This window comes from Exophiala mesophila, assembly GCF_000836275.1.
Source record: "Exophiala mesophila strain CBS 40295 unplaced genomic scaffold supercont1.2, whole genome shotgun sequence".
Lineage (NCBI taxonomy): Eukaryota > Fungi > Ascomycota > Eurotiomycetes > Chaetothyriales > Herpotrichiellaceae > Exophiala > Exophiala mesophila.
In genome coordinates this window covers 702,468-729,254 of record NW_015622505.1, presented here as the reverse complement: position 1 = coordinate 729,254, position 26,787 = coordinate 702,468, and the positions used below count along the sequence as shown (strand labels likewise).

At 50.4% G+C, this 26,787-nt stretch overlaps 9 protein-coding genes across 11 annotated transcripts; 3 read left to right on the top strand and 6 right to left on the bottom strand.

The window, feature by feature from the left end:
* Positions 1-963: 963 nt before the first annotated feature.
* On the bottom strand, positions 964-2,714 carry PV10_02179 (uncharacterized protein; the record flags this gene model as incomplete). The annotated part of the gene is made up of 2 exons (XM_016366468.1): positions 964-2,344; positions 2,405-2,714. The coding sequence occupies 2 exons, from the start codon at positions 2,712-2,714 to the stop codon at positions 1,110-1,112; spliced, it is 1,545 nt and encodes a 514-aa protein (XP_016225986.1). The 3' UTR covers positions 964-1,109.
* A 1,057-nt stretch (positions 2,715-3,771) lies between these two features.
* On the top strand, positions 3,772-5,290 carry PV10_02178 (uncharacterized protein). Its single transcript, XM_016366467.1, has one exon. It carries the CDS (start codon positions 3,843-3,845, stop codon positions 5,217-5,219), a length of 1,377 nt encoding a protein of 458 aa, XP_016225985.1. The 5' UTR covers positions 3,772-3,842; the 3' UTR covers positions 5,220-5,290.
* Positions 5,291-5,297: 7 nt separating this feature from the next.
* On the bottom strand, positions 5,298-8,073 carry PV10_02177 (uncharacterized protein). Its single transcript, XM_016366466.1, has one exon. The coding sequence runs from the start codon at positions 7,642-7,644 to the stop codon at positions 5,665-5,667; it is 1,980 nt and encodes a 659-aa protein (XP_016225984.1). The 5' UTR covers positions 7,645-8,073; the 3' UTR covers positions 5,298-5,664.
* Positions 8,074-10,056: 1,983 nt separating this feature from the next.
* On the bottom strand, positions 10,057-11,810 carry PV10_02176. Of its 2 annotated transcripts, XM_016366465.1 has the most exons (7): positions 11,508-11,810; positions 11,389-11,455; positions 10,846-11,333; positions 10,705-10,792; positions 10,613-10,659; positions 10,507-10,564; positions 10,057-10,460 (listed from the first exon to the last, which is right to left on the bottom strand). In XM_016366465.1, the coding sequence occupies exons 1-7, from the start codon at positions 11,630-11,632 to the stop codon at positions 10,443-10,445; spliced, it is 891 nt and encodes a 296-aa protein (XP_016225983.1). In that variant the 5' UTR covers positions 11,633-11,810; the 3' UTR covers positions 10,057-10,442. The 2 variants fall into 2 exon arrangements, with proteins under 2 accessions (XP_016225983.1, XP_016225982.1); XM_016366464.1 differs by having other exon boundaries at positions 10,057-10,564.
* Positions 11,811-13,033: 1,223 nt separating this feature from the next.
* PV10_02175 (2-methylcitrate synthase, mitochondrial) lies at positions 13,034-14,880 on the bottom strand. Its single transcript, XM_016366463.1, has one exon. It carries the CDS (start codon positions 14,552-14,554, stop codon positions 13,151-13,153), a length of 1,404 nt encoding a protein of 467 aa, XP_016225981.1. The 5' UTR covers positions 14,555-14,880; the 3' UTR covers positions 13,034-13,150.
* Positions 14,881-15,085: 205 nt separating this feature from the next.
* Positions 15,086-17,717, top strand: PV10_02174 (isocitrate lyase). Its single transcript, XM_016366462.1, has one exon. It carries the CDS (start codon positions 15,325-15,327, stop codon positions 17,104-17,106), a length of 1,782 nt encoding a protein of 593 aa, XP_016225980.1. The 5' UTR covers positions 15,086-15,324; the 3' UTR covers positions 17,107-17,717.
* A 480-nt stretch (positions 17,718-18,197) lies between these two features.
* PV10_02173 (uncharacterized protein) lies at positions 18,198-22,275 on the top strand. Its single transcript, XM_016366461.1, has 2 exons — positions 18,198-21,714; positions 21,769-22,275. Exons 1-2 carry the CDS (start codon positions 18,425-18,427, stop codon positions 21,830-21,832), a joined length of 3,354 nt encoding a protein of 1,117 aa, XP_016225979.1. The 5' UTR covers positions 18,198-18,424; the 3' UTR covers positions 21,833-22,275.
* A 23-nt stretch (positions 22,276-22,298) lies between these two features.
* On the bottom strand, positions 22,299-23,961 carry PV10_02172. 2 transcript variants are annotated; one of them, XM_016366459.1, is made up of 5 exons: positions 23,696-23,961; positions 23,118-23,541; positions 22,985-23,044; positions 22,518-22,886; positions 22,299-22,427 (listed from the first exon to the last, which is right to left on the bottom strand). In XM_016366459.1, exons 1-5 carry the CDS (start codon positions 23,827-23,829, stop codon positions 22,332-22,334), a joined length of 1,083 nt encoding a protein of 360 aa, XP_016225977.1. In that variant the 5' UTR covers positions 23,830-23,961; the 3' UTR covers positions 22,299-22,331. The 2 variants fall into 2 exon arrangements, with proteins under 2 accessions (XP_016225977.1, XP_016225978.1); XM_016366460.1 differs by having other exon boundaries at positions 22,299-22,886.
* A 946-nt stretch (positions 23,962-24,907) lies between these two features.
* PV10_02171 (uncharacterized protein) lies at positions 24,908-26,672 on the bottom strand (the record flags this gene model as incomplete). Its single annotated transcript, XM_016366458.1, has 2 exons — positions 26,157-26,672; positions 24,908-26,105 (listed from the first exon to the last, which is right to left on the bottom strand). The coding sequence occupies exons 1-2, from the start codon at positions 26,612-26,614 to the stop codon at positions 24,908-24,910; spliced, it is 1,656 nt and encodes a 551-aa protein (XP_016225976.1). The 5' UTR covers positions 26,615-26,672.
* Between the last annotated feature and the right edge of the window lie 115 nt (positions 26,673-26,787).

The window sequence follows — 26,787 nt, the reverse complement described above, 5'->3', positions numbered from 1 at the left end:
AAAGTTCTACAACAAGCTCAAGCAAGAACATGGTGTTCGCTGGACCATCCTCTGTAACTCATGGTTCGCGGAGTACGTACTCCCGTCCTCACAACGACACCTTCGCGAAATTGGTGCCCTTTGGCCCATGGATAACGAGAAGAAGGTCTTTACGATTTATGGTCCAGGAAATCAACCCTTCTCCGTCTGTTCGGTGAGAGATGCCGCTAAAGCTATTGCCGCTCTTCTCGGCACGACAGATGCTTGGGAGCCATACACCTTCATCGCTGGCCATCACCTTACACTCAACGAGCTCTTCGCCATCATCAAAAGGAGGGATCCAGAATGGAGGAGCGTGAACAAGCCTCTCCAAAAGACCATCAAGCAAATAGTTTATAACCAGTCACCAGAGCTTGTGCTAGGAGGTTATTTTGAGCTCTTGATATACTCAGGCGCTTCAAAATTACCGGAGGACGAGGTCCTGAGGCAGCGCACAAAGTACTTCCCGGAGGTGCACTTTCGGACGGTAGAGGAGCTGCTCGATCTTGCAGGAGCGAGACCTACAGTAATCATTTGATCAAATAGAACCTAGTACTGGAACAACTTCTCTCTCGGGGCTCCATATCATCCGAACGTAGCACATTCGTAAAAACTGTTGTTTAAGCAAAGTCAGTTGTGTCTTCGTGCTAGGATTTATGTCGTCTAGATACATCTGTCCTTCGTCAACCAAGTTTCAAGATGTAGCCGACTCTTCACGGCCTACCAAAGCTCCATTTATAGGAAAGGCGGATGCAAGCTTCTCAACGCAGAACCCCCTTAAGGGCAGAAATCAGCACAGCACGGGTATATGGTTGGAACTTGTTCTTCGTTCAGAGCTTCCCATGGGTATGCCCATGAGTTCTCTGTAAAGTATTCAAAAGTGCCAACGGCCGAGTGTTTTCACAGACGGGTCCACGTTGAAGTTGGTTGGCTATGTTTGTAGAGCACCTCAGAAGAATGTCACCGCCGTCAAAAGTCACGCAGAACACAACCCGTCCGCTTCATCCCACTCTGACTCCATCAAGAGTATTTTGGATAGCCTCAGTATCGTTTTGAGAATGATACTGGCTCACAACCTTTGCCATACTTGCTCAGTGAGCATGCAACCGCTCTACATAAATAGGATTTGGCATCTGGTAGCCGCCTCTGACCACGAACCAGTTACCCATGATGGCGATCAGGAACCCGATGAACACAACAGGTGACCAATTCATACCGCTGGCTGTCACCGGATAGTAGCTTGGAAGGGACAGGGTAACCTCAGTTAAAGTCAACCAAGCCAGGGCCAAGATGTTGATGAAAGGGCCTGCTCGCCCAAGGTTGAATGTTCGTTTCTCTGGGAGTGTTTTCCGATTCTTTCGCAGCACGAAGAAAATTGGCACCCAGTACGTAACATTCAAGCAAAGGATCGAGCTGCCAAATATGCCGTTGAGAACCGTGTATGGACCGAAAACCAGGAGAGAAAGTAAACCGGCAAGCGTGGAGCAAGCAACGACGGCAACGACAGGCAATTGCAGCCTCTTGTTCGTACGCCCAAAGATGCGTCCGGCTGGAAGCCCACCAGTCTTCGCAAAGGCCCACAGCAAACGACTTGCGCCCGTCAAGAGAGCCGAGGTAGCATTGCTGTTGACGATGATCATGATTGCAGCAACGGTGACCACCCATCCTTTGTTGTTCCAAGAATCTACGGCTACCTGTAAGGCCGCCTGGTGGCCGAGAGGGTCCAGTAGATTTTCAGGATGAACGGTACAGAAGATAATCGCGATCACCATGATGAGACCGGCGAAGGCATTGAGACATGTGGTGGCAAACATGACCAGTGGGATCGTCCGCTCCGGGACCGGGACCTCTTCCGCCATGTGGGACGCAGCGTCTGGGACTGACATGGTAAGAAGGCCTGGGAGAAACCCGAGGAGGAACACGAAGCCATCGGAGGACCATCCAGTTTCGTTGGTCACATGAAGAAATGCGTCGTGTGCCGAGTTTTTGGGCGAAGTTTTTGCGAGCAACACAACAAAGACATAAAATCCTGCACAATTCAGGAAGACCACCATGGCCTTGTTGATTCCAGGGAGAAGGCGCACGCCGACTGTATTGAGGAGCGCAGCGATGATCAACGTCGCAACGGAAAGAACGTAGATTTGGTAAATCTGGGGCACAAACGTGTCGGTGACCACCATTCCGAAGGCGATATAAAAGTTTGCGCTGTATACCGCTGCCCCTGCAGCGCCTAGCGTCCATCCAAGTGTCGTCAAGGTGCCGACCACGTAGCTTATGAATCGAGCATAGCTGACTGGGGCCAATGAACCTGCCCAGAAGATTTGACCTGTTATCGAGCGTGAGCGATTCGAATCAAAGCGTACAATAGTGCTCGGAGGTTACGAACCTGATGCATGAGGCAAAAACGCAGCAATCTCAGCCAGACTGGTCGCGACGGCAATCTGACCGACCATAGAGGTAAGGAAACACCAGAAGAAGTAAGAAGTACCTCCAAAACCAGTGACCAGGCCTGAATATAACAAAATCCCTATTGGGGCGGCGGTTATCGAGAACTGAATGCCAATCACGCTCAATGTACTAAAGCGATCCTGCTTCAACTCAATCCTCTTGAACATCTCCCCATTGTGTTTGCTTGTTTCCGTCAAGGTACTCTCAAGGTTGAGATCCGAGGATGTGACTGCGTCCTTCTGATCCATGTTGTGTGGGAGGCTGTTGCTGGGCTATGATCTTCGAGGGTGTTGGTAGGCAAAGCAATTTATTCGCATCTCATCCTTAATCCAGTTTATATAGACTCATGACACGAGACTTGGTACACTGTGCCACAAAGCGGTCAACAACGAGCTATCGCGCACCGTCGGTAGAAGATAAGGGTGAAGTGGGTATCATCGTATGTTCTCTCTCAACAAGTCCATAGTGGGAGCTGAGACTGAAAACGACCTTGCGGTTAGATAAGATCCTTGGTCTGGGGTAATGGAAGCATCAGGCAGTCCTGTGGACCGACTCTTGCCCCACGATCGCAACATCGTTTAGATTAGCGGCCAAGAGGAGCAGATAAACGACTGTAGAGGTGTCTCGGATACATGGTTGATGGAATGTCTCCACTACTGGGAAATAGGGAGATAAGGACTAAGCAATTAAACACAATGTTCGAGAGAACCTCTGGAGTCAAAAAAATGCTGCATCACTTTCTACACAGACGGGCTTATTCGCAGAATCAAAGAGGCCGACTGGTGGGACTGTGGGATCGGGAATTCTCCATTCCGATCTCTCACAATAAAGATCTAGCATAACTAAGGATAAATTGATCAGTAACATTATATTAGCCATTAACTACTTAGTCTCTCTATTGAAGAAGGGATGGTAGAACGTTGGTAGCTTGACCATCAAGCTAAGTATGAACCCTCCTAAGAGATTGTATCGAGTCACGGATCCCACTGAGTTGTTCATGTCTATGTGAGCCGTGAGGACAGGAAGAAGCTTGACAACTATCATGACTCTGGGCTGCCAGACTTTGTAAAACCATACCCGGTTCAAGTAGATATAGGTAGCCATTGGGCGTACCTGGGACGTTCGTGGTGCCCGGTTCGCACGCGCCCGGGGTGAGCATAGGGCGGCACCACCCTCGTCCCGAAGCGGGGTGAGCGTCGAACAGGTTTCCCTGCCCTTGGCATTCGACTTTAAGAAATGAATAATGGCAAGAGGCCAAACTACAACTTCACTTGTTGTATCCCGTCAACACTACCTCGACGATATGTTGTCAGGTCGCAACCAGGGACTTTGATAGACCTCGATATCCCCCGACCAGACATGTCTTATCAGTCACCATGTCTCTCTCTTCTTCTTCTTTCTTCTCATCTCCCACCGCCGTCTTCACCTCAGCATTCCTCCTCCGTGCCATCCTCCTCGTCTATGGTATCTACCAGGACTCAGTCTCCGCCCTCAAATACACCGACATAGATTACTATGTCTTCACCGATGCCGCAAGAGCCGTCTCTAGAGGCCTATCTCCCTACCACCGCGATACATATCGATACACTCCCTTACTCGCCTGGATTCTCCTCCCTACTACCTGGGGTGGCCTGTGGTTCCATTTCGGAAAGGCACTCTTTGCATTTTCAGATCTTATTGCCGGTTGGCTGTTACTCGTCCTTCTGAGGAAAAGAGGTCTCGATCAACAACGTGCTCTCAAATATGCCAGTGTCTGGCTGTTGAATCCCATGGTGGCCAATATCAGTACTCGAGGCAGTAGTGAGGGTTTCCTTTGCGTTTTGGTCCTCGCACTGCTGGCTGCTTTCGAATCTCAACAACTCATCGGCTCCGCGATCCTTCTCGGAATTTGTGTCCATCTCAAGATTTATCCATTCATATACGGGGCCAGTATGCTGTGGACACTCGAGAGCACATCATCATCATCATCATCATCAGCATCATCATCCACTGTTTCTGCATCTACAACTCCAGCAGCGTCCCTTCAAGCAGTCTTCCATTTCTTCAACGCCAAAAGATTTCTCCTCCTGGGCATTTCAACAGGCGTCTTCATGGTCCTCAACACCATCATGTATTATATCTATGGACAACCATTCCTCCAACACACTTTCTTCCATCACCTGACCCGTATCGATCATCGACATAATTTCTCCCCTTATAACACTCTACTTTACCTCTCCTCTGCTACTCACTCGTCAACATTGGGGATCAACGGCTCAACATCATCCAGCTCTATATCTTTCGAATCGCTCGCATTCATCCCCCAGCTCCTCCTCTCCACCATCCTCCTCCCCATCACCTTATCCAAACACGACCTCCCCACCACCATGCTCGCCCAAACCCTCGCCTTTGTCACATTCAACAAAGTCTGCACATCCCAGTATTTCCTGTGGTATCTGATCTTCCTTCCACTCTATCTACCAACCTCATCTCTGATCGCCCGGCCCAAATTGGGAATCACTGCACTCGCATTATGGGTTCTCGGCCAAGCGGCCTGGTTACAACAAGGATATCAATTGGAATTCCTGGGTCGGAGTACTTTTGTCCCGGGTCTTTTCGGGGCTGGACTGGGGTTTTTCCTCGTTAATTGTTGGATTCTGGGAATTGTGGTTCAGGATGTTTTGATGAATAGTAGTGGTGGTGGTGGTGGTGGTGGTGATGGGAAGTCGGCGGAGGCGACAGTTCCGAAGGTCATCAAAAGTCAAGGGCAATAATATCATAGCGAGGATAGAATAGAAAGAGAACCAAAAGGAGACACCGAGATAATAAACAACCAGTATGAAAGCAAATCAGTCGCTCAATTGCTCGCTTAAAACTATGGAGAAGAGAGGAAAGGAAGTGATTGAATGTGTAAGTGAATCAATTCATAACCCTCGCTCGTGTCCATTTCAATAGCCATCCATGTCCATGTCCATATCCATTTGCACTCCATTGCTGTGCCCATTCCCATATCCATTCCCGTATCCATTTTCACTCCGACCGCCCAGTCAGGCGCCGTCCCATTGCTCTTTATAAATGTCTCCAGTGCATGATGTGGTTCATTTGACCCGCTCGCAAAAACAAAACAAGACATGATGGTCCTCGCTGAAGAAACAAACAATCACTCCGCGCCTCGCCATCTCTATGCGCGAAACCTCAACCTCAACCTCAACCTCACCTTCAAGCCCCCCTCGCATCGGCCACGATCCTGTACGAACTCGTCTTGATACTTCGAGGTCTCCACTTTGGATAGAGACTGCAAGACCCTTGACCTCCTCCAACCCCAACACCGGCGCCCATGTTGTTAACAGGCGAAGTCGCCCCAATTACAGGCCCGAGTCCTGTTGGTGGTCTGGAGACCGCGTCGTCAGCATCGTCACCACCGGTGTCGGCAGATGAGGTCGATCCCATATTTCTCGCATGTCCTTTCTGCCATCCGGCATATTCGATTCCATCGCCCAATTCCTCGTATTGAACGTTCGGTTTCAAGGCGGCCAAGCGCTCTACAATCTCCTCGTTCCATATTCCATACACGACCCCCTTTTCCATCAGCCAGTATGGATTCAATAGGGTGCATGGACTGTCGAGATCGATGAACCGTATCCGTATGTAATCGAGATGGGGGAAATAGGGTAGGGCTTGAACGGTTTCAAGTACCAGTCTCTCGAAGGCACGTATGAAGACCAGGTTCGTGATACCTGCTCCATCGGCGATTACACCTCCAAGTTCGTGGACGATCGTTTCACCGGTTTCGGGGTCGTAGTCCGTAACTCGCTGTCGACAGCAGGATTTGACCACAATTTCCAGTGCTTTGAGTCGAGGTTCTTGTTTTGAGTACCGCAGTGCTGACAGGGCAGATGACCACATGCATTCACAGATCTTGCCAGTGTATGATAATGATTCGAGACGAGGAAGCACTCGGCCTATTCGTTCGCAGAGATGTGATTGACCCGGGGAGAAACTCGATCCGAGTGTGGTGGGATCTTTGGAATACATTCCATCAAGAGAGATATTGACGTGGCGGAATCTATTGGGTAACTTGGATAGAATGTTGTTGATCGTCATATCGGCTTCTGGACGAGGTTTGGCATATCCACAATGCCACTCTTGGACATTGGGAAGTGCTTGCTCGATGGTTTGCCAATGACTGTATTCACGCATTACGTTCCAAGCGCCGCGCATGGCAAAGGTGCGGATGTTCGGAAGTTTCTCTAGAGCTTGGTCTGGTCTGGGAAATAACGTTTTGGGAAAGTGCCGGATCATGTTGGATTTCTTGCAATGACCACCTTCAAGAGTGAAGACTCGCGCATGGGGAAAGAAGCAGGCGATGTGGGAAAAGATCTCGGACAAAGTGGCAGTGTAGGCAGATAGTTTGAACGAAAAACCGAGGAGATCATTGGCGGGTATCAAGGACTCGTTGGCTTGCTGTGCGAAGTAACTGGTGATTCTTCGATCGTTGGCTGGTATGAAGGGTTCAAGAGTGCGGTGATCAAGAGCGGCCTTATCACCCCAGACAGGAACCCAAAATTCGATATGTCGAACGTAGCTGATCAGATGCATATGATTGACGAAATATGCCTCTGACTCGGCGAGACCAGCCCGGGTGCCTTTGATCTTGATATGTCGATATATTCGTTCTTGCACCAGTCCCCGCCAGGCGTGCGACACCAATGCCAGATCTGAAACAGCTTTTCGGCGAGGATGGCGCATGAGTGATGATACACTCTTGCCTCGCAAAGACGTCGAACCGGCATAAATAGAATGCATGTCTCCAAAGATGTGATCTAGGATTCTCCCCTGCACCTCGAGTGGGAGGTCGTCCAGTGATAGTCGAGGCCGCCTCCTTTCATCTTCTGTTTCTGATTGTAAGCTTGAGAATGGATGCTGCTGGTCAATATATGGGTCCGGTTGTTCTATGTCCTGCAAAGACAGGTCAGGAGCTCTGGTATCCAGGGAACCTATGGATTGACCGGCATCATGGTGTTGATCTGCTAGGGTCTTGACCGCGGTGATGGATGGAACTCGTCTCCGAGTGGCAGCGACTGGCATAGGAAAGCGAACATCGGATCTCGAGTATTTGGACATGGAAGAGAAATGCTGCTCATACAGCCCCTGGGACTCTCTGGTTTCATTATCTAGAACCAACTCTTGAACCAACATGTTGAAGGCTGAAGTGGAGGACTTCGAGGAAAAGGCTGGAGAGGCGCATGCAGGGAAGATATCTGAGGAGCGCGAATCAGGCTCAGTGCCGCGAGAGCAAACAACGTGTGACCAAAACGAGTGGAAGGTTGGAGCCGGGACAGTCGAGCATGTGCGATGGGTCGAACGAGGCCTTTGGTCGGATGTTTGTTGCCTGGAAAGGTTTTTAAAGCGAGTCGTGTGAGCGTGGCGGCTAGAAGGATGGGGCTGGGATGAGTGGTGACAACCGGTGTCGTCGCCTGCGAGCGAGTAAAAGCGAGAGTATAGTGAATAATCAGGAGGCAGATACAACAAAGAGTAGTCGAAATAAGTGGCTAAGTCGTCCCATGATGTGTTGGGCTGTGGACGTTGGACAAAAGTCGTCCAGTGTAAATATGGAGTGGGTGGAAGATGAACCAAGTCAAAGTTGCTGTGATATTTTGAAGGCAAAACCACACTGCCTGCAGGTCACCATCAAGCCACCCACCATTCGACACTCCTCGTCGTCGTCAGCCTCTAATGAGTTAGTTATGTTAGGCCTCAATTATCCACTTCTACTCCTCTGTTTAGAACTCTGATCTCGACCGCTCCACGCATCTCACAACACTAACGGATGCATACTACAGTCCTCCTTCCCATACGCGTCGTTCCGTAATCCTACTTCGAGTCTTGTCCATCCTCGTTTGCTGTGAGACGTCAATCTCTATGCCTATGCGACCCAGCCTGGCCCAGACACTCGGCACCACGAGTTCGGGGATTAATCTGGCCAATCCAAAGTGTATGTTGGGAGAAAAAGGCAAACTCCGCGCCCCCAGGATCAAATTTCCCGTTCGCCCCGTCTCCCCTGTCCACTCTCCTCCACTTGGAGGATCATGCGATGTACAGTAACTGGCGGCAAAGTCGTGAATGGGAACGACAAGAACGATGGCTAGGGATCACAACTACTTGTCAACCTCCTACTCGTCCTGAGCTGTGTGCACCTCTTATTGCTACGAATCAAGTCTTTGCCGACGAAGGAATGACCCGGCAATGCACTGTCGTCTCATCAGAAGACGCTGCATCACTGGCGCCAACTGTCAAGTATCATATCTGCCCCTAGGGCGGTGGGCCATATGTCCTCACAACGAACGTGATTGAGACTTATCTCCAGCTACATGACTAAGTGTAGTAGGTACCAGGTCTCGCTGTATTGCTGATCAAAATACTCGTCCACTGCGTCTCTCACGATTCCACAACCTCCATTAGACGCTGGACAACATACTTACGCGTATGCCAATGTCATTGGTCTTCCATATCCCTAACCAGCAAGGGCCCCTCGGCCCCAGAGTGGGGGGTGCGGTGATTTATTGAGTAAACATCGGGTGATGTCGTATCGAGTGCATGTCAAAGGCGAACACCGACGACAGGCTTCATTGGCCGATGAGCACTGCATCGAGGCAGATTTGGCGGTAGTATGTCAGGCACGAGTCCCCTTGTCATAACCTTGAAGGCCTCCTCGTGTATCATCGACTTTTACCTCGATCAGTCTCAACGCGTCCATGTTTTGCTCGAAGATCAACATGACTCTCATGGCATTTTGAGGATTTGCTTCTGTGTGCTTGCGGAATTCTTTCTTGACACATTCTTACTCAAAGCATATCCACGCCTCCCTTGTACATCCGAGCTCTTGGGCAATTGATTGACATATCCATAGCTTCCATCAGGCAACGCGACTCGAGGTTGGTACGGTGATGGTAGGGCCTCAAGAGCAAGGACTACAGGAGTTGGTTTAAAAGATCGTCACCGTCGGGGTGGACGGCTGCAGGGTTCGGCTGCATTGTGCCGTCGTCATTGTAGATGCTTGACCTTCCGCGGTCACTGTGGTCCCGAATGTGGCGACAGCCTGAGAATCGAGAGTGAGCAAGACAGATCAAACCCTGATGATCGTCTATGAAGCCTTACCTTGTAAGGGTGGCCGACTGGGATAGCCTCAATGTGATCGCATCCATGGCAATCATAGAGATGAGCGACATATGTGGTCAGGGAGTAGTAGGTACTTGTCATTCCACGAGACACATCTCTCGCCGTGTAAACCGTCCATACACAGCCTGTAGCTTGTGCTGATGTAATAGGGAGAATCGACCTGGTGCTGAATTTGAGGCTGAATTAGTAAATCATCATTCAACTCAACAATATAGTGTACCTGGTGAATGAGACGACCTGGGACTGAACCAATGTCAACAACTGCAAGGTCAAATAAATTCGAACGAGAAGAGTATAGACCATGGTCACAGAATTAGACCAAGCGATGCCAGAGGGCAATTCAATGTCATTCGACTGAGCTGAAATTGGACGAGGTTAGAAATGGAAAAGTCATGCAGCAGGAAAGAACCGAGAAGAGTAGGTATCGACCATCAAAATCAAAGAGCTTCATACACAAATCTTCTGGTGATTATTCTGCCTATGGACCATCGAATGTGTAATAACAATCTCAGTAGCCATACACCCAATCCTAATGCATTTCAAACTCTTGCAACCAAAAACATTTGTACGATGCATTGCTGAATCGATTTCTCAACAACTCCACCAACGAAGTCTTTGCTAAAGCTTTTCAGATCAACGCAATCCGGCCTCATGCTGCCGGAGGGCTACCGTCTCCACCCACCCCTTCACCCTCGCCTGACCGCCATCAGCAACCTCTGTATCCCGCTTGAGCCTCAGCTGCAGCCACCACTGATTGTAGAGCTCTTTATTACCAATCTCGATCCTCAGTTGTGATACAGATAGGACCACAAAATCGTTTAGTCATCATCTCCAACCTAGGAACATCAGCGTTGAATTTTATGCTTCATCATCGTCACCCACTCGGAGAGTGCCTTGACTTCCAAAGCCGTTGGCCCAGAATCCTTCAAGAGAGGGAGAACTACAACGCATTAGCCTGATGAACGGTATGCTGCTAATGTCGACTTACGTGCTAGACATGCTGTCATGAGTGAACAGAAGCCAGAAACCGAATACCTGGAAGTGTTAGCGAGGTATTTCTGGGTGATGAAATTGGCTTACGGGTTTGGCAAGGATATCAAGAACGGCGTAAGCAATGATCTCAGCATCAACGGAGATGATGTGAGCACCCTCAGACAAGGCCCAAATACTTCGAACGATGTCAGTCATCTGCTGCTCGCGTCATAAACGATCAGGACTCACATTGGATAGATGGTCCAGAGAATCAAGGTAAATCCAGCAATGCTTGCATAGAAGGCCTTGGTCTTGCTGTCCTTGGTTGCGACTGCGGCACGGCCACTCGAGGCCAGTTGATAAACAACGACCAGATAGGCGATACAAGCCCAGGCATACCATCCCCATTTCTGCCCATCGGTGGTGCCATAAGCAGCAAAGAGGCCGGTCAAGATCATGATGACATCGGCAACGATGGCCACCAAAATATTGGCACCGCTCAAGCCAGCTAGCAGAGCAAGATCGAGTAAAAGCAGTGGAGTGGTGACGGACCAATCGATATATCTTGCCCAGTATACCTCACGGCCAAATTTCTGGTGGGTCGGAGGAACCCTCTTGTGTGTTTCGGTTTCTGTGTAGTAGTGGTAGTTCTTGCCATCACCAGTCGCCATGGCAAAGTACGAAAGGAAGGCAAAGGTGGTAATGAAGGCTGTCAAGATATGGAAGAGGCGTTTTTGCTGGGATAGTTAGTTGCTGGCTGCTTTGATACGCAAAACCGCTAATGGGACTCACCACAGGGACTCGGAATGCCATCCCATAGAATGCTAGTGAGGAGAGCCCCATCAGGACAACGACAACCCTAGCTAGTGTTAGAGAGCCGAACCAGGTCCACCATAACACAGACGACTAACCAGAGGGTCTTATGGCCTGTGTCACCGGCGTGGACATGAATGATCGGGTTAGGAATCACTGTTGGGATTGGGGCCACGGAAGTGGTGGCATGGATAGGTTTGACCATGTCTGGGTGGATAATCATGGTTGCTGCTTTGGAGAATAAGACGGTGGAACAAGAGACGACTTGCAAAGACTTGAGAAAGGTAGAATGAGGATGCAATGTATTGAGCAGCAATTGGGACTAGACGTGAATGAAGACAGACAGACAAGTGAGGTCAGGTCGGGACAAGGCAGCACTCATAAAGTGAAAAGCAACGTGCTACAAAAGCGGAGGTTGACACGGTGCGGGAAAGAACCATGACGATGATGACGAAGTTACCTGTTGGATCGAAGTCCAGCAATCGGAGGGCAGGTGCAGCTGACAGGAGCATGGGCACGATGGGCAAGACGCTCGAGTCAATCGCCCCATGGCTTCCCTGTTTCAGTTGCCGCATGTCGTATGGCGCCTCGAGAATTGTTGGTGCAGAAGGACATTGACTGGGCGAGGTCCAATCCGAGAGGCCACGAGAGGGATATGATGCTCCTCACTTGTTGTTAGAAATCATGTCTGGGTTCTGCTTTTGCGGGGCGAGCTCCAGTGACTGACAGGGTTATGATTCAACGTGGTTGCCGGCGGAGGGTCATTCAGCCAATGAGACTTGTTCTTCTTAGGCACCAGCCACCACCATCTTGCTCTGATTACGCCTGGATCGCCTGACGCATACCGACATCTTATAGCTGGGCGGCCCCTACCGCCACCATGACACCACGAAATCCATGCCTGTAACATCTCCAAAATGCCCGCGAGTGCCGAACAGTTGTGAGCATCAATCATTGCACTCCAAGCTACAGTAATACAAATGCCATGCTCCTGCTGAGACTGGAATAAATTTGAGCTGCCGAGATCGGGGGATAGAGAAGCCTCAATTTTTGCAACCCCTGTCAATGAGGAAGCTAGCATTTACAGGCTATGCATAAAATGATACTTCATGACGTCGAGGGAAATCACGACAATGTACCTAGTACCTTGGTTTTGCTTGAGGGGCTGTGGGTGCTTAAGTTATTGCAAACCAACATGTGATTGCCTGTCAAGCAACCTTTGTCTGCATTCTCCAACTGCTCGCAAGACCACTACCTGGTTATTTCTCGTAGAGTTTGGCTGTGTGCGTCGTCAACGCTTCCAACATCGAGGGCGCTGGTCAGTGAAATTGTGGCGAGTGCATCACATTTCGCTTGGGCCTGTACCCCGCAAAACATGCGTAGCGTAGCCACATGGGGGGTTGAATCTCAAAAGGGTTAGTGCGCCAAATCAACTGGTCATGGGCGCTGGCACATTTTACTAAACAGCAACAGCATCAACGTGTCTGTGAGGTACGAATACAAGTGGCGGCGGGAAGAGCTAGGACTGGCATTAAGGGCTCACAATTTTAACAGGCCATCCTTAGCCAGTGCGCGCTCAAACAATATTCAACTCTATAGTACTTATCATGGTGTGCGCAGGTGCTAATTCTGAACTTTCGGAGTTTTATTGTACCAGTGAACTAGTGAACTATTGATGCTTTTGCACCTCTGTTGAAGGCTTCCAGTCTATTTACAACAAAGAATTGCGTCTGGCCAACATTTACACCAGCTTCAAGAGACCCTGGAGGTTGATGCTCTTTGGTCGCTCAATAGGAAGACCCAATGCTCGGTCCCAAATCAACTGGGCCAAAGGACCAAGTCCTCGGCTGACACCGAAAGTGACGGTGTAGTACAGAGGATCCTGGAAGCCGTAGTGGTGGAAGAGAACGCCTGACGCGCTGTCGACGTTGGGGTGAGGGTTCTTGGTCTTTCCATGCTCGGTCAAGACGCCAGGAGCGACCTCACTGTTCTTCTTCACCAGGCGGTAGACTGGGTTCTCGGAAATGTCCTTGCGAGCATCTCCGAAGTCGATGAGAGCCTTGAATCGTGGATCAGGCTTGCGCAGGACACCGTGACCGTATCCAGGCACGACTTGGCCGGATTTCAAGGTGGCCCACAGATAGTCGCTGACGTCCTTGTCGGTGAAGTTCTCACCGATGGAAGCTTGCATCTTCAAGATCCATCGGAGCACCTCTTGGGCAGCCAGGCCGTGCAGAGGACCTGCCAAACCCAACAGACCAGCTGAGTATGACAAGAAAGGATCGGAGAGAGCAGAGCCGACCAAGTGGGTGGCATGGGCTGAGACGTTGCCACCTTCGTGGTCACCGTGCAGAGCCAGGTAAAGACGGAGAAGGTCCTGGAAACCCTCATTCTCCTTGCCAGGCTTACCGAGGAGCTTGGCAAAATTGTAGGCCCAATCTTGATCCATGTCCAAGGGGGTGTCAAGGGCAGCCTTGTCAAAGATGGCAGCCGCAACACGAGGCAGCTTGGCCAGTAGGTTGATCGAGTCATCAAAGGTGGGCTCCCAGTAGTCGGCTTTGTTCAATCCCTCGGCATACTTCTTTGCGAAGACAGACTCAGTGTTGAGAGCAGCAACTGCGACGGACAACTGTGTCATAGGGTGGACGCTCTTGTCAAATCCCTTGAGCAGATTCACGACGTGGGCGGGCAACTCAGCCTTCTCGGCGAGCTCGCGCGACAAGGCTCGGACCTGGCCCTCTGAGGGAACCTGGCCGGTCAGGAGAAGCCAGAACATGGCCTCAGGCAGCATCTCGGTGCCAGAGGTACCCTTGGGAAGCTCTTTCTGACAGTCGGCAATTGTCTTGCCGTGGAAACGGATACCCTCCTCGGCGTCCAGGACTGAGCCTTCCCACACCATGGACTTGAGAGTTCTCATTCCACCAATAACTTGTCCCACAGTGACATCTCCAATCTTCTTGTCGGAGTGAGCCTTGACCTGCTTCAAGAGCTCACGCTTCTCGGGGATGATACTTTGAAGAGTAGCCTTTAGATCTGGCTCGGCGGAGGAGGCATAGGTGCGGAAGACGAAGGAGGTATAGGGTCGCTTGGAGGATGCTCGCAAAGCCCTCAAGGCATGCTGGGTGGTTTTGGTGCTGGTAGCCATTGTGACTTGGTCTTGATCGTCTGCCTACGGACGATGGTGGAGAGGAGAGGAGAGAGCAGACAGAGGATAGCAGCGTGCGGGGTCTTGACGCCGATGCTCTTGGGAATCAACACTGAAGGTGGGAGAAGTTTAGAATCTTTTGTCCAGCAGAAATAATTTAATCAAGAGATGAACAAGCCGTTCCGGTAGCTAGGGGCTCCGGAGTTCAGAAACGATTTTCAAGTCAGGACCACCTGAGGTGCTGGAGCTGCGCTGATTGTTCGGCCCTGGGAACGTACAAGAGATGCTGCAGCAACACAGAAAGGCGGCTTGGCCAGTCAAACCACTACGAAAAGTGGTTGCCCGCCGAAGTAACCGACTTCCCTCGGCATCTTGAATTCTCCCTTTCACGCGTTGAATCCTTTGCTCCATCCAATCATCATCGCTCAAAGGCCGGGCGGCCCGAACTCGGCCATATGAGGCACTTTCGAGAATCCCAGACTGCTCCGCGTCGGAGTGCGGAGTAATGGTACCAATAACTGACATTCTCAACACCGTCCACCGGTCCATCATTTGAGGGCCGCTGCGACGACATTGGTCCCGTCGATTTGTTGGAAAATCAGATCATTCGAGAACTGTGCCCTTCCTTCTCATCACTCAGGATCAAGTGGTTTCGGCCTGAGGATCTGACAAAGCAACACAGTCTTATTGCTTTCGAATAAATACCACAGTGCTCCGGATCACCACTTCCAAGAGCCATCTAACCAAAAGTACTGTTTTCCCAGACGACAATGCTCGCGAGAGTACCCAGAAGCCTACCCAGGCTAGCAGCCAGAAGACTTGTGCGGCCGACAGCGACGAGAACATTTGTTGCCGCCATGCCTCGTTTACACTCTTCCTTACCCTCCGTCGAACCTCCCGTTTCCACACAGCTCCCCACCGACTCGTTCCAATTACTGTCCACCGAGGACAAGACCGGGGATGCTGAAGATGTGCTATTCAAACAACAAGTCGAAGACGTCAAGAAATGGTGGAGCTCTCCGCGGTACGAGGGGATCAAGAGACCATATACCCCAGAAGACGTCGTGAGCAAGCGAGGAACATTACAACAGACATACCCAAGCTCGCTCATGGCCAGAAAACTTTTCAATTTGCTAAATGAAAGAGCTGCCCAAGGCAAACCAGTTCACACCATGGGTGCCATCGACCCTGTTCAAATGACCCAGCAAGCTCCCAACCAAGAAATCTTGTACGTCTCTGGATGGGCATGCTCCTCCGTCCTCACCACTACCAACGAAGTGTCTGCCGATTTTGGTGATTATCCTTACAACACCGTTCCCAACCAGGTCCAGAGACTGTTCAAGGCCCAGCAATTACACGACCGGAAGCATTTTGACAACCGACAGAAGATGAGCGCCGAAGAACGAAAGACCACCCCATACATTGACTACATGCGGCCAATCGTGGCTGATGGTGACACCGGCCATGGTGGTCTCTCAGCCGTCATCAAGCTAGCTAAGCTGTTTGCCGAAAACGGCGCTGCCGCCGTTCACTTTGAAGATCAGCTCCATGGAGGCAAGAAATGTGGCCATCTTGCTGGCAAGGTTCTAGTCCCCGTTGGAGACCACATCAATCGACTCGTGGCCGCAAGATTCCAGTGGGATTTGATGGGCGCTGAGAACCTTATCCTGGCTCGAACCGACTCCGAGAGTGGCAAACTACTGTCGAGCGCGGTTGACGTTCGCGACCATGAGTTCATCTTGGGAGTGACGGAAGACACTGAGCCTCTCGCCGAAGTGCTTCAAGAGATGGAGCTGGGCGGTGCTGCAGGCCCCGAGATTGACAAATTTGAATCTGCTTGGGTCAAGAACCACAAGCTCGTCACATTCGATGAGGCCGTCGAAGCACACATAAAATCAGAGGGCGGAGACGCTGCCGAGTATCTGGCTCAGACCAAAGCCAATCCCAACCTTTCCCTTACCAAACGTCGCGTCCTATCTACCAAATACACCAAGTCCCCAGTCACATGGTCAGCCGACATCCCTCGTACCAGAGAAGGATTCTATCACTACAAGGCTGGAATCCCAGCAGCTACCAAGAGAGCTATCGAGTTTGCCCCTTATGCTGATCTCCTGTGGCTCGAGACTGCTACTCCATCGGTTGCTAAAGCAGCTGGATTTGCCCGGGAGATTCGAGAGAAATATCCAGGAAAGAAGCTGGTGTACAACTTGAGTCCATCGTTCAACTGGATGGGTCAAGGATTCGACGACGCATCACTCAAATCCTTTGTTTGGGACCTTGCAAAGGAAGGATTCGTCCTGCAGTTGATTTCCTTGGCTGGACTGCATTCCACTGCAACCATCAGCGCCGAACTATCTCGTGGATTCAAAGAAGACGGTATGCTGGCATATGTCAACCTCGTTCAGAGCCGAGAAAAGGCATTGGGAGTTGACGTCTTGACACATCAAAAGTGGAGTGGTGCTGGTTATATTGATGGAATCATTGGAGCGATCCAGAGTGGCAGCAGTGGCAGCAAGAGCATGGGCGACGGCAACACTGAGAAAGGCTTTTAAAATCTAAAACATAACCGACCAGGTGTCCGCTCCGACACAAGAGACACAGCTTTACCCTGAGATCGATGAATCTCCCTTTTTATTGGGCAGTCCTATCGTCATCACCACCATCACCACCACCACTTCAACACCTCACCCATGTATATATGAGCTCCTCATGAGATGCGGAACGAGTTGATAAGGTGAATCTTTGGAAAAGATTTTGAGGTCCTGGCCGAGGCAGCTTAGGTATCTCGGCTGTATATATTCAAAAGGGCAGGCGAAATACCTCCCACTTTCAAATCAACCAGGCACAGCCAAGCAAGCATGGAGGCTGATCAGTGTCGAGAGGATGGAAAGTAGAATGTGTAGAAAAGACCTAGAACTGTGAGACAACACTCACAGCAATTGGAATATTATCCCTCCAAGAGGCGGGGGTTAGTCAGCAAGGCTCTCCCCCCTCGATGATGAAGTGGGAAGGCCGTTAGACCTCACTAAGTAGATAGATAGTTAAGATACTTAGGCGTGGCAGTGACAAAGAACCTTTGTCATTTAAAGCCCACTTCACGGCCAAAACTTCTTTGGTACGGACCGTGAGTCTTCTTTACTTGTGTCGTTTGGTTCAAATTTCCCGTGGATAAGAATCAAACTATGACGTAGACAGCAGCCGAACAGCAGCCCTATACCACCATTTTATTGTTTATACGTACGCATCCAGTGGTTGAAGACCTTTGCCTGGCACGCCCGGCCAGAAAAAACTCTGGCGGGGTGACGGTGATTCGTGCAGGTTATTTGGTTAGCTCCAAACTAATTTGAGGATTTTGCGTCTTATCGCTTATCAGCGTCGCCCCCGGAGGACCTCTCGGACCCCTCAGACCCTGGACACCCGCCACCGGCTGACTTGCCATGTCCGCTCTCCCTCTCGTTCCTTCGTACCTGCCCATTTGCAACCCAAATTTTCGAAACGTGCCAGGCAAGAGCGGCGGGAGCGGCAACTGCCAGTCATAGTGCAGACCCAGAAGGCAAGTGGGCAACCGCAGCCACGCCAGTGTAAAAAAAAGTGAGAGCGAAGATCTGCAGCAGAATCGTTCGTTGTCGCTGTCGCGGGCTGATTAAGATTTCTTTCCAGTCAACATCCTCTCTCCCTTTCTCTTATTCTTCATCTTCATTCCCTCGCCGCCCTCTCTTACCTTCTCCTCCTCCCTCTCTTCTTCCCTTTTAAACCCCCTCTCCACTCCTTGTTGGCTTTTTTAAACGACGGGCTGTTCGTTTTATCGAAATTGCCCAGCGACATCTCCTCTGTTCTTGACCAGAGACCGCTGCCTGGGTCGTTCAGAGCATGCCACATTCTGAAAGCCCTCTTTTGGCACCAGTCATGGCTGCCCCCGTCGCTGCCTCTAAATCTTCCTTCTCCGGCGTCTCCCCCACTGTCGATGAAATCTCCAGCCTTTTGGTCACCATTTTCGACGCCAAAGAAGCCCAAACATCGCTTGACGCCTCTTATGCCCTCACAAATCTACTCATTCAGTCCGTTGGCGTCCGGGGTCTCCTTGCCTACAACCTGATCCCCGAGATCAAGAAAGCAGCAGGCAACAAGAAACAAGATGCCAAAAGACTCGGTGCTATGTTCATCGTCGGCGCTATGTTCGAGCGTTTTCCACGAGAACAGCATCTGAGCGAGGTCGTCTTTCTGGTTCGTGATGGCGGACTGCTCAGCATCGCCCTTGATGCTCTCGCAGACAAAAACTCCTCCATTCGCGAATCTGCCCAGTATGCCGTCGATGAGCTGTACAAAAATCTTGAGTCAGAATCCCTCGTTATTGGCATGTTGCCTGCACTCCAAACATACCTGTCCAAACCAACTGGCAAATGGCAAGGTACTGTCGGCGCTTACACACTCATGGGAAAGATGGCCGAAAAGGCACAGATGGGTACTGGCACCAAAGCCGAGGAAGAGGCTAAAGATGTTTTGAGAGAATCCATGGGCAAGACATTGAAAGAACTGATTCCCATTGTCGAGGGTGGCATGCACGACCTCAAGGCCGAAGTCGCAAAAGTTGCTTTCAAAACCATGACCTCGCTCACCACTCTTTTGCAGAATGACGATGTCGCCCCACGGATACCGTTGTTGATTGATACAATGAAGAACCCTTCGGCGCAAACTCTGCAAAAAGCGATTCATGCGCTATCTCAAACCACCTTCGTCGCCATTGTCACTTCTCCAGTCCTTGCACTCCTTACTCCTCTGCTTGAAAGAGCATTGAACACCCCTTCCACCTCACAGGAGGTTCTCAGGCAGACCGTCGTTGTGGTGGAAAATTTGACGAAGCTCGTTCACGACCCTGTCGAAGCCAGGACTTTTCTACCCAAATTGCAGCCCGGTGTTCAAAAGGTCAGGGATGGCGCCTCATTGCCAGAGGTCCGCGAGCTGGGTGACCGTGCGGTGAACGTCATGAAAAAGGCAATGGGTGACGACAAGGATGGTGTTACCAATGGTCAAATTGCCCCAACAACCACCGACGATGTCCTCAAGGTCCTCGACAGCCAAATCCGAGCTCAAGGTGGAATCCAGAAGGAAGACAGCGCCATCTGGAAAGATGGGCAGACGTATGTCTCCGAGATGGTCCGAGAAGATGTCAATGCTCGCGTCTTTTCTCGAATTCCTGCTCGAGTGGAACCATATCTTGTACATCTCCTTCCCGAATCACACCGCTCTGCTGTGGCTGAAGGAGTGCAAAAGTACTTCGTCGATGAAGATCACAAGAAATATGCCCCTGTCGTGCAAAACCCCGACGAGGTCGAGATCGTCAACGCAGACTTCTCTCTTGCTTACGGTGGAATGCTTTTGTTGTCTCACTCCAACCTTCGCCTTGTCAAGGGACGTCGCTATGGCCTATGTGGTCGCAACGGTGCTGGAAAATCAACTCTGATGCGCAGTATCGCAGACGGCAAGCTAGAAGGGTTCCCATCCAAGGACGTCCTTCGAACTTGTTTCGTCGAACACAATCAAGGCGAAGATGCAGAGATCAGTATCCTAGAGTTTGTTGAGAAGGATCCCGAAATTGCCAAGGAAGGTCGCGAAAGAATTTCTCAGGTTCTCAGCGAGGTCGGCTTTACTGCTGGTCCTGAAGGTCGACAATCCCACAAGGTTGGTTCTCTTTCTGGAGGATGGAAGATGAAGTTGGCTCTGGCACGAGCTATGTTGATGCGTGCCGATGTCCTTCTACTCGACGAGCCTACCAATCATCTTGATGTGGCCAACGTCAAATGGTTGGAACAGTATCTCCAGACCCACACCGAAATCACCTCGCTCATCGTCTCTCACGACTCAGGATTCCTCGACGCCGTTTGCACCGACATCCTGCACTACGAGCAGAAGAAGCTCGTCCACTATCCTGGGAACCTGGCCGCTTTTGTCAAAGTCAAGCCCGAAGGGAAAAGCTACTACACTCTCTCGGCCACCCAGGTGCAATTCAAGTTCCCCCCTCCAGGTATTCTCTCGGGCGTCAAATCGAACACCAGAGCGATCATTCGCATGTCCAACTGCAGCTTCACATACCCTGGATCCTCGAAGCCCAGTTTGCAAGATGTCTCTTGTCAATTGACCCTATCCTCCCGGGTTGCCATCATCGGAGCCAATGGAGCCGGTAAATCTACTCTCATCAAGCTTTTGACTGGCGAAACCATTCCTCAGACCGGAAAGGTGGAGAAGCATCCCAATCTGCGAATTGGTTATATCAAGCAACACGCGCTAGAGCATGTTGAAATGCACATGGAAAAGACGCCTAATCAGTATCTTCAATGGCGCTACGCCAATGGTGACGACCGAGAAGTCTTGATGAAAGCCACTCGAGTGCTCACAGATGAGGACAAGGCACAGATGGAAAAATGGATCGACCTAGGTGATGGTAAGGGTCCTCGACAGATTGAAAATCTCATGGGTCGCCAGAAATACAAGAAAACGTTCCAGTATGAGGTCAAGTGGAAGAACATGCTACCCAAGTTCAACAGCCAGGTTTCACGAGAAACTCTGCTTGAATGGGGATTCTCAAAGTTGATTCAAGAATTCGACGACCACGAAGCATCGCGAGAAGGCCTTGGCTACCGAATCCTGGAGCCCAAGGTGATTTCGAAACACTTTGAAGACGTCGGACTGGATCCCGAGATTGCCAACCACAACGAGATCTCTGGGTTGAGCGGTGGGCAGAAAGTAAAGGTGGTTCTTGCAGGTGCTATGTGGAATAACCCCCATCTACTGGTCTTGGACGAACCGACCAACTTTTTGGATCGAGACTCACTTGGAGGTCTAGCAGTGGCGATCCGAGATTATAAAGGAGGTGTGGTGATGATCAGTCATAACGAGGAGTTTGTCGGGGCGTTGTGCCCCGAGCAATGGCATGTGGCTGACGGCAGAGTTACCCATAAGGGTCTGCTGGCGATCGATCTTAACAGGTTCGAGGATTCGAGACCTGGGTCGAGCAACGTCAGCTCCGCCGTGTCAAGTGCCAATGCTTCGGCGGTCAACTCTGGGGCTGAGGATAACAGCGAAATGAAGTTCCGTGCTAAGAAGAAGAAGAAGTTGACGCGTGCGCAAATGAAGGAACGAGAAGTCAGGCGCAGGCTACGACAGTAAGTGGAATCCTATAAACAGGTTGTTTTGAGCATGGCTAACTGATTGATTAGCATTGAATGGCTGAACAGCCCCAAGGGAACTCCCCACCCCCCTGATACCGACGACGAAGCATAGAGAGGTTTCAATACGTCCTTGGAACGAGGGCTGTGGTTAGACGGGTTTACGCATGACATATGATTGCATGGAGTCATGTTTCTTGACACGACCTAGAGCTCTTTGCACGAAGCATGCATAGTTGGATGGCAATGCAGAAATGTTGCACGAATCATAGAGACGGCGTTGGATTGGATTTGCGAGTTGATTCAGCAGATGATTTTCCGCACAAGATGCGTTGACTGCTTACGGTAGAGTGCGTTTGGTCGTTAGATTCAGTTATTAGACAAGGAAAGATTGGGATTGGCATTAGGGCGCCATAGCATATCCAGTTCGATACCAAAAGATGGCATTGGCCTTCATAGGTCGCCACATTCTCAGGTGTTGACTCGAGATCTTGTCTTCCAAGCTGGCCAGAGTAAACAGGGATAAAAAGTTGAGGGAGTCGAGAACGTTGATTATTCATTGCGTATTCAAACTCTTAAAGATGTCATATCATAAATAACCGTCTTTGTGATATTCAAACCTTGAGCACAGCTCTACCAGCCAATTTGCCAGCAACCATCAGATCGGTATATTTGTCGAGATCGGCCAGAGTGCCTTTTGTCAGGATGGGCTAGAGATATACGTCAGTAAGGATTCGATATTCTCGAACCAATCTATAAGACAAAGTAAGGATGAAAGAAAAAAGGGGATGAGTTCTCACATGAACCAAACCTCTCGCCGTGAAATCCAACGCCTCCTCAACATCCTTGAGAGTTCCCACAACACTACCTACGACATTAAGTCGTTTCATGCACAACATCACAGGCGGAGCACCAGCCACGACGGTAGGATCATGAGGCAAGCCCACGGCTACAACAGTTCCACCAGGACGAAGGAACCCCGGTGCCGTTGCATATGCTTCTTTGGTCGCCGCCGTCACCACCACGCCATGAGCACCGTATTTGGTGATTCGCGTCACTTCGGCTGCAATGTCGGATGTTTTGGTATAGTCGATGAATTCCTCGGCGCCGAGTTTCTTGCATAGTTCGCGCTTTTCATCACCGCCGTCGATGGCGATCACTCGCATGCCCTGCGTATGGTCGGGTCATTAGTTGGTTGATCATGGTATGGGTGATAAGATGGGGTATGGTGGTGTATTTCAGAATAATTAATAGGTTCTGTACTCACCATCGATTTCGCATACTGCACGGCGAAATGACCCAACCCGCCACCCGCACCGGGCAAGACCTATATGACAACAACATCAGTAGTTACTCAGGGAGGGGAAAGATTCAAGATCGAAAAACAAAACGTAACATACAATCCACTGTCCCGGCTTAACCGCACTTCTCTTACAAGCCACATAGGCCGTAACACCACCACACATGATAGGACCGGCCTCTTCGTCCGAAACCCCATCTGGAATACGAGTGGTATATCGACCATCACTGACAGCATACTGTTGGAAGGTTCCTGGCGCCGTAAACCCGGAATTTCTCTGGTTGGGACAATGTAGTTCGTCGGTTCCGTTGGTGCAGAACTCGCATTGTCCGCACGTGCTCCATACCCATTTGATGCCGGCGCGGTCACCGACTTTCCATTTATGATGCATATCGTCGCCGACGGCGACGATGACACCGGCGCCTTCGTGGCCCGCGATGCCTTCCGATTTGGGCGTCATCGAAATCCCAAAGCTCGACCATTCATCGCGAATAAGGGATTTATCAGATGCGCAGAGTCCGGTCCTGAAGGGGAAGAGAGTAGATGTTAGAATGTAAAAGGAAGGAGATGTGGTTTATGGTGAGGTAGTTGCTTGCTTTCAATAATGTAGCATATATAAATCACGATTAAGAATGGGAATGAGGAATAAAAACGAAAATAGGAATCTTCCAAACTGACCAGTTGATCTTGACCAGAACTTCCTGAGGACCTGGTGTCGGCACATCAATATCCTTTAATGGAGCCTTTGCATCTTTTCCCTGTCCTATCTTGACAGCCGCCTTTTGCTGTTTTGGGATATCTACTGTGGCCATCTTCGTAGTTTGTTGGTCAGGATAACCAAGGGATATGTTTTATAACAAGACACACAAAGACAATCAATGGCGATTCAAGCTCAAAAGATAGTAGAGCTATGTAAGTAAGTATCGAACGAATACTGATGTATTCTCCTCACTCAAGAATGAATCATCAAGACATGGGTCGATCAAGGCATTTTAAAACCCTCCCACACGCACTCCTAATCCCACACTCTCTCGTAAGTCTGTCCCTCGCTTCCACTCCTCACTCCTCACTCCTCGCTTTGCCATGTGCCCGAGGAGAAGAAAGCTCGGAACCTGCGCCCACGCTTGTCATCACCCCCGCACATTGATTCATCAACCACGACGTCGAACGTCGTCTCATGATCGTGGAGTCCAGGAACCAATCCACCCGTGCCACCCAATGTGCTAGTCTGCCCAGGTTTCCCCGCTTGTGAATCAACCTCATGCCCGGTGCCTTGGCTTTTCCACTCTCGCCTTCGTGAGTCGTGCATACTGGTTGGAGTCAAGACGCTACTGGTGGCATCCGAGTGGGTAGATCGCAACGGTCACCCGCGGCTAGGCATCACTGGCTTCCTCGGGCTCTCATAAACCCTACGGAGTTACATCAAAATATACCTCACACTTGCATCAGAGATTTGGTAGACGAGGAGCAGAGGATCGTACGACATAACGTGTGGAAACATTTCTTAACTTTGGTAATGTAGGCCACCTTGGTGAACCCCAATTCTGCATATGCCATGTCATTTCAACTCTGCTTTTTGCTTGCTGCTGTAGATACTTCTTTGAGCCCATGTTCCAGCCCTTGGCCTCGTCACATCCTTCCATCCCTAGCTATGCATCGTAAGCATCATCTGTCCACCCCGTTCTGAACCCGTCAGTCATCTTTCTGCCGCTGAGACCATCTTAGGCTCCATAGCATGTATTTTCTGCAAGAAAAATACAAGGAACTCCTCATAGCTGCCAAAAGAGTGTGAGCCATCTCGTCGTATCCATTCCTCAGCAATCTGATGCCGCCGCGTCGGTCAAACATTCTGTACTGTCTAACCCTCCTTGGAGATTGTTTGTATGCCACCTATTGCATAATTTCTGGCATAGATTTGCCCATCGTGGTCAGTTCATGACGGTGAATATCCTGGCCGAATCCGCCGTGAATTTTGTGATCATGTTCACCGTCACTGCCTTCAGCCTGGGATATTGCTTCAGTCAGGGGGTTCTTCGTGGCAACAAAAGGATCCTCAATGTCGGAAACAGATGGAAAGAAACTCAGGAAATTTGCAAATGGCGAGTCGGATGCGATCACGATTCCTTGAGTTTCGCGTAGAGGAGATCTCCATGTAAGGGGATTGGTGGCTCGAAGAACCGAGCCTGTTTCCTCCAGAGTCATTGCGCTCTCCTTCTCAGCTTCGGCAAATTGACCGATGTTGGCTGGACGGTACGCATTGTAAACATTGGGGTGTTGCATGGAAGGATGATGTTGTGGTTGTAGCCACCCAGCTGTAAGTGTCGAGAGCTGTGGGCGAGGACCACCCAAGAAAGATGACTGTGCACTGTACAACGGGTTGCGTTCGTGCATACTGGGAAGGCTCAGACCCCGACTGGGACTGCCATCGTTAAAGATTGCAAATTGAGAGGGTCGTCGACGACTCGAGGTGCTGGACAAGATCGGCTTGATGTCGAAATCTGTATCCTCCGTTGGGAGAAAGCGAGAGCCCACAGTCAAGGACTCGAGAGTCGATGAGCTTGGCAAGGAAGGCAATGGTGGCAGTCCGCTCAGGACCTGATCTGCCTTGCTGCGAGATACCCGAGATCTGTTGGTAGTCTTGCGTCTGACCAAGCGAGGGACGTTCTCGTCTTTGACCTCCAAAGGTTGTCTCTTCCGTGTCCTCACTGATTTTGCCTTGGGAACCGGAGTCTCTCCTTCGATCAGACTGCTGTCATCCTCGAGGTCATCGAGGTGACGTTCCTTCCGAAGCTCACCAGTCTCAGAGTAAACAGCTTCGGTTGGTTGTACCAGTGCTGATAATCTTTCCATCTTTCTCAGAACAGACCCATCTTTTTTCTGATTTCTCATGCGTTTCATGTCGTCAGTAGCAGCATCGAAGAGATCCATTCCAGGCCACACAGTCCCTTTGAGCTTGCTGTGCTCTGGAGTTCCGATGAATGAGTCGTCAGGTTCGGCAGGGGCATCTTCATCAGAAGGAATTCCAATCTCTTGATCGGTATCTCGATCAGTTGGGGTAGTCATTCGAGCACGCTTCTGCTTGCGTTTACTGCAAGATTAATTACCTGATTTTGCCATGTTGAGATGAAAATTCACTTACCCTGACCGTTTTTTCAAGCTAAAGTCGAGATCACTTTCACCCTCCTCCGTCTTTCGAGCTCTTGATCTTCTTGGCCGCTTACGTGCAACTCGTGGTGGCTTGCTGGTTCCAGCTTTGCCGGCAGAGTCGCGGGGATGCATCGCAGTTTTGCGTGGCGCTTGGGGGGTGATGGTTGCGCCACGTCTCATGGCTTCTGCCCTCCTGCCTGCTTGTTTTGCCTCTTTCATGACCATGCGTTCGGAAAGTAGTTGGCCCAATCCATTGTCTTGGTACCATTGGTTGTAGATGGCCAACTGAGCACCTGCAGCGATCTCTTGATGACTTCGAACTTGAAGCTTGTGCAGATGAGATAGATGACCCTTGGATCTAACATGGGTCAGGAGGTGGGATGTGTCACTGAACGAGGGTAACTTGGGGCAGATAGTGCAGGTAAGCCACGAAGGGAGGTCGGATTCCATGATGGTGATCGGAACCAATAAAACCAAAACGTCACAAGGAAGCAGCACTCAGGCTGATATGACCAAATTCCAGAAGGTGAAGCTCAGGAGTAAAGAAGGAGTAGGCAGGACCGCCTGCAACGTGAAAAGATAGAAGAGCTGTGCAGAGGAACGAGGTGCAAAGCCCGTGGAGG

Coding starts and splice junctions, on each gene's coding strand:
- PV10_02178 (XM_016366467.1), top strand. CDS start 3,843: ATGTCTCTCTCTTCTTCTTCTTTCTTCTCATCTCCCACCGCCGTCTTC.
- PV10_02177 (XM_016366466.1), bottom strand. CDS start 7,644: ATGTTGGTTCAAGAGTTGGTTCTAGATAATGAAACCAGAGAGTCCCAG.
- PV10_02176 (XM_016366464.1), bottom strand. CDS start 11,632: ATGATTATCCACCCAGACATGGTCAAACCTATCCATGCCACCACTTCC. Junction 11,456..11,507: donor ACAGGCCATAAGACCCTCTG/GTTAGTCGTCTG, acceptor AACACTAGCTAG/GGTTGTCGTTGTCCTGATGG. Junction 10,793..10,845: donor CTCTGGACCATCTATCCAAT/GTGAGTCCTGAT, acceptor CATCGTTCGAAG/TATTTGGGCCTTGTCTGAGG.
- PV10_02175 (XM_016366463.1), bottom strand. CDS start 14,554: ATGGCTACCAGCACCAAAACCACCCAGCATGCCTTGAGGGCTTTGCGA.
- PV10_02174 (XM_016366462.1), top strand. CDS start 15,325: ATGCTCGCGAGAGTACCCAGAAGCCTACCCAGGCTAGCAGCCAGAAGA.
- PV10_02173 (XM_016366461.1), top strand. CDS start 18,425: ATGCCACATTCTGAAAGCCCTCTTTTGGCACCAGTCATGGCTGCCCCC. Junction 21,715..21,768: donor GTCAGGCGCAGGCTACGACA/GTAAGTGGAATC, acceptor CTGATTGATTAG/CATTGAATGGCTGAACAGCC.
- PV10_02172 (XM_016366459.1), bottom strand. CDS start 23,829: ATGGCCACAGTAGATATCCCAAAACAGCAAAAGGCGGCTGTCAAGATA. Junction 23,542..23,695: donor GTTCTGGTCAAGATCAACTG/GTCAGTTTGGAA, acceptor CTTCCCCTTCAG/GACCGGACTCTGCGCATCTG. Junction 23,045..23,117: donor TTAAGCCGGGACAGTGGATT/GTATGTTACGTT, acceptor GTTGTCATATAG/GTCTTGCCCGGTGCGGGTGG.